Genomic DNA, 5,260 nt, shown 5'->3' with positions numbered 1-5,260 from the left:
TAAGTGACACGAAATGACACAATAACAATCGCGTTCAATATACATTGAGTTAGACATAGAGCGATGCGCTTTTACGCATTATACGGAGCTGTATAGACCAAGTTATTTCGTCTAATTATTATTCTTTGACGTTGCCTAAACACAGTACATAACCAAGACAAAGGCAAACGCTCACCAAAATACCAATCAAATGCATGCGCTATTCTTGAATGTTGTTTGTGTAAGTGGCCTGAAATGATAAAATAATTGTAAGGGATCCTAATCTACGCAAGAAGATCGAGATCTTGTCATTTTTACAGAATGCAATGCACCGCAAGGTAACATCCATTGGGAAAACAATAATTGTGGCAAAATAAGGGCATAGCAGTGAAGAAACAAACCACATGTCAACGGAAAGCAGCGATAGTACATCCCCGTTAGCAAATTAGTTCTTCGTTCAGCAGATGTCTGGACAACTCAATGTCAAGCAGACTGATGTAACATAAGCAATAACAATAGCGAAAGGCCTCTCTTCAGTAGTAGTAATATTAAAGAAAAAACGAGCACGCAGTGGTATCTCTCAAGGCTGGTGGCAAAATCAGTGAAGGCGTGAAACATTTTCACGCATGTTGAGGTGACTCACGCGCGGCATGTGTGCTCAAAGAGTTACGCGTAAAAGACCGCCCACGCAATAGCGCGACTGTGGAAGCATCTTGCAAAATGAGAAAACAGGGAGAGCAGCACTAAAAAGAGTGAACTCGTATTCATTTGCTTATATTTTCTGTTGCTTATGTCACCGACACGTGTCGCATGTGCCTCAGCCCTGAAGTATAAAAGTTCGCGGACGAAGTGGAGACGCCACCACAAGACATTTGTCTCCGCCTTTCTCTCAACCCCTGGAACTGCAGCTCTGCTTGGCGTGTATTGCAGCCGCTATGATTTCAAAGGTGAGGAATGGCAACTCAACCTGAGTTTGAAAACAGATGTGAACCAAACAAGCCGTATCGAGTATCCAAGCCTATACTATCCTGTGCGGTCAATATCGTAGGCAAGCTTGGCACCTTCTTGTGATAAACAAGTAGGAGAGTAAGCGCCGACCCACAAGGAAAATGCGCAGATGGAATCAAAAGAAGAGCGCTCTTTTTAGAGCAGGTCATGAAAAGAGTTGCTTTAGATTATGTTAAAGTATAAAAAGTACAGAAGAAGTTCTAAACATTAGGTAACTTCGTAAAAAAATGGATTGTTTTATTTTGTTCGTAAGATTTAATGTCCCAAAGCAACAAGGGCTATCACAAACGCTGTATTTTGTCTAATTCTTTTCGAGCTGATGGTTTCCTGTGCAGACTAGGAAGCGATTATTGTTCCCTGGTTTCTGTAATTTTGAAGTCGTATTTGTCGGCTTCAAAGGTGTGGAACTGAACTAACCTAAAGTCTCGATTCTCTTTTTACCGGCAAAATGCTCATTTCTGATGCCATGGTATGTTAACTTTCTCATGAACAGATCGTAAATGTGACGTGGGTTAGGAAAATGGTTCGGTTTGTGCAGAAAGCTTAATCTACTATAGCATACGTTACTGGCGCAATCTCACGATCATGTAGCACATAGCACAACCAATCAATTTCACAATGTTCTGAGAAACTTGACGGCATCTGTCTAATACGGCTCCTGGCCTGGTTAACTTCCATTTATCGGGACGTTTTTTCAGGTACAACTCCTGGTCGTCTTCCTGGCGGTGAAAGCTTACGGGCTTCATGATCACCACACAGCGGCCGGGTACCCTGGAGCAGGCTACGGCGGCTATACTGCTCCGGTAGCGGCTACTCCTTATCGGGGATATGCGGATTTCGCCTCTGTAAGTGAATTATACTAGTGCAAGAGTACTAAATTTATTGCTTTTGACTGTCACATTAGATTGCTTTCGATTTATTGCTTTATTGATCGGGACACAACTTAAACTCACAAAAGGAGCGAAAATCCTCAGCTGTGAACTGAATGGGACACAATGTACTGAACCGATATTGCCAGTGAAATAAATAAAAAAACAGCGCGGGCGTCGTATTTCCCACATTGACGAGTTTCACGGACGCAAAATCCTGATCGTTTGAAGAATATCAAATTCCACAGATCGTTCTTTCAACAACGAGACGTGCTTTTATTATCTTGTCATATCACAACGAAACCATTTAAACACTCAAGTTCGATTTAGAATGCACTGAATTAATTAGTCGAAAGTTCATGTTGCCTAAGATATAGCGGGTTACTAAAGAAAAGGCTATTTGAATTTGATTGTGTCAAGTAAAGCCCTACCGAATCTGCTGTGGTGGGGGCACGATGAAGAATTTGGGCTTTACACGGCTTACTCCGAATTGTTTGAATACTGAAATTAGTACTTTTTACGCACACAAATGAGAGGAAATGAGAGGCTCATCTAATACACTCATATGACAGAAGCCTACAGTTAGCGAGGCTAAGATCAGCGAAGCGAGGATGCTTTTTCCTGTTGTTGACGTGAACTTTAACGCATAATTATAATACCAGCTGAAATAAGCAAGAGAAATTAGAAACATATTCCGCACTCCTTTTCATGGTCTAGCTAAATGATCGATATGTTTTTTCTAATTGTCATTTTTCAGCTGTGTGACAATATGGACACTGCTGCCCTGATTTATTTCCCTCTGGAGGTAGCTACTACAGGTCAAAATAATTTGTTTCGGCCATTTAAAACTGAAATTGTTTCAAAAAACCTGGCCGCCTCTGTGTATAATCGGAAAAGGACAATTACCCATTCTTTCATCATACGTTGGCTTGCAAATTATTCCCACGGGGCGGATGAGAGGAATAATCACAAAACTCTGAATTCACAGCAAAATAAGCTATTTACTGCGCTCTAAAGCATCAAATCAAATACTCGAGGCCCTATAATTGCCACTTTCTAACATTATCACCTGTCTTCTGCAGCCACCTCAGCCGTACAACTTCGGCTATGACACGGTGGACGAGTACGGAAATCGCCAGTTCCGCAGTGAGCAGGGAGACTCCAACAATATGAAGACTGGATCGTACGGATACCGCGACGTGAACGGCCTCTACCGGAGGGTGAACTACATCGCCGACGCCAACGGTTTCCGGGCCACGGTGGACACGAACGAGCCAGGCACCGCACCGGGTGCCAGCGCCGACGTAGTCTTCAACGCCGCGCCGGTCGTCCCACCGATTCCCGCTGTCGCAGCAGCCTCAAGGCTCGGGGTTGCTCCGATAGCGTACGGTGGCAGGGGTGTGGCCGGCGGTTACAGCGGTGCATACAGCGGTGCATACAGCGGGAACAGTGGATACGGATACGCACCGTATGGTGGCGCTGCAGCAGGCTACAGCCGCGTTCCCTACGCAGGCGTCGGCTACGCTCCAGGAGGTGGCGCCCTTGGTGGCTATGGCTACGGAGGGTACTCTCCCTACGGCTACGGTGGTGCTGGATATCCAGCTGGCCGCTACGCCGCAGCTGGATATGGGGGATCCGGGGGTTGGGCTGTTGGTCACCACGGGTACCGAAGGCGATAACAGAAGGCCAGCATCTGCCTGAAAGCTGCATGCTAGGAGATCATGAGATAGAAACAATGAAATGTCGTAACTTTACCACGAAAACTCTTCAGTGACTGCGTGGAGTGTGGGCTACTGAAAATAAATGCGTCAAGTTTCTACGGGACTGGTCTTAAGAATCTCTGTGCATTTATTGGCCAACAAGTGGTAGTATGAATGATTTTTCAATACACAATCCTTGCTTTTTTTACACATTTTTACTGAATGTAACTACCGTACAATGGGCATCATAGAAAAATATGAGCCTATTGCGCAGTCGTCCAGCTTGCTCTCGCTAAAAAAGACAAAAAAAAGAGATGGTCTTGTCTAGTAGTTGAGCAACAGAGATCCGGAGAAACCAACACCTTTTCTGCTATCTACAATAGTAATGCACTACAGCAGCAGACATGATGCAAACCGCGACAAGAAACAATTTCGCCACCTGCCGTCTTAACTGAGACTGACCGCGAAGCTGGAGCAGCGTAGAGGCTGCCTGAGAATAAATTTCGGTGCATTATTCCGAACAGCAACTCATTCGTATACTCATCCTAGTATCACCGATGCAGATCCGTCACTTTATGGCCTGCTCCGAGTGTACACAACTCTGCAACGATGTAACAGCCTTGCTTGTGCAAAACGAAAAAAAAAAGCACTTGCATCATGGCAGGCTGTGCAGTTAGGTAGCTCTTACTTTCTACACTATATATAGAAAAACGAGTCAGCAAACCCTGGCATGAAGGAAGTAACAACGTATTTTGCCTATATACTGATCAATTTCAAATAATGTATTCGTAGCCATAATGAAAACGTATGGAAAAAATATTTCGCAGTTTACATCCATAAGCTTGATGGGGTAGGTTTTCGTCTACTCTGTAAACACTATTATTTCCATGATTATATTACGGTTTCACATTTATGAAAGCATAACTGCCCCTATTCGTTCATGAATGTCACTAGCGGTTGCCTCCCTTTGTATTTCATAATGCACTACTCCTTTTCCAAACCTTTGTTTGTCATGATCTATACCTTGTTTAAATGCACATAGGCAACCAATTATAGCTTATTCGAGTAGATATGCGACATAGCAATGAACGATGAACAACAGCGCAGCGCGTGTCGATGAATAGACGCTTTGGGTACGTTTTTGGAATGCCCTGCTTGTACTTGAACAATATTTAATGCGGAGGATTGCTGCTTACGCTCCGGAACTGTGCAAAAAATTAGTTCTTTCGCATCGAAATTATATGACGTTCAGAGTGCAATGTAATATGTTGAGCGAGTTGGATTTGAACTTGCTTATTACCTCGTGCGAAGATGGCACAAAGAAGAAAGAACACAACAGCGCTTTATTGCGCATTAAAGGGCCACTGTCCAAGGAATGACCTTTTAAGCGAAGGAGCCCAGTGTTTCGATCAGGTACCGGAGGTAGTCTGTGCAAAATGCTATAGTGGCACGCACGCCGCAAAGCAACGAAAATACAAATCAAAGCTCTCTCATACTCGCCTTCGGAAAGCCTGGGAAGCCAGCTTTTCCGTTTCCTTCGCTGGCCTGTCCAGCCGCAGCAATGACGTATTTGTCGAGAACGACGTCCATTGGTCCGTCTCGCTGTCTGAGGGTGAATGATGGGTGTCTACCGCTCGCTGCTTGCTTTTCCCTCCTTACGGTTAGAGTGAATCCAGCGGCGCGCGCTCCCTCACCCGTTCTTTT

General features: G+C 44.5%; 1 protein-coding gene across 1 annotated transcript; it reads left to right on the top strand.

Moving 5' to 3' along the window:
* Nucleotides 1-914: 914 nt before the first annotated feature.
* On the top strand, nucleotides 915-3,557 carry LOC146200379 (uncharacterized). Its single transcript, XM_084592342.1, has 3 exons — nucleotides 915-926; nucleotides 1,686-1,832; nucleotides 2,939-3,557. Exons 1-3 carry the CDS (start codon nucleotides 915-917, stop codon nucleotides 3,533-3,535), a joined length of 756 nt encoding a protein of 251 aa, XP_084448468.1. The 3' UTR covers nucleotides 3,536-3,557.
* The last annotated feature ends 1,703 nt before the right edge of the window (nucleotides 3,558-5,260 follow it).

This window comes from Amblyomma maculatum, chromosome 2 (assembly GCF_055883805.1).
Source record: "Amblyomma maculatum isolate TAMU_Amacu chromosome 2, ASM5588380v1, whole genome shotgun sequence".
Lineage (NCBI taxonomy): Eukaryota > Metazoa > Arthropoda > Arachnida > Ixodida > Ixodidae > Amblyomma > Amblyomma maculatum.
This window is presented reverse-complemented; position numbering and strand designations above follow the sequence as displayed.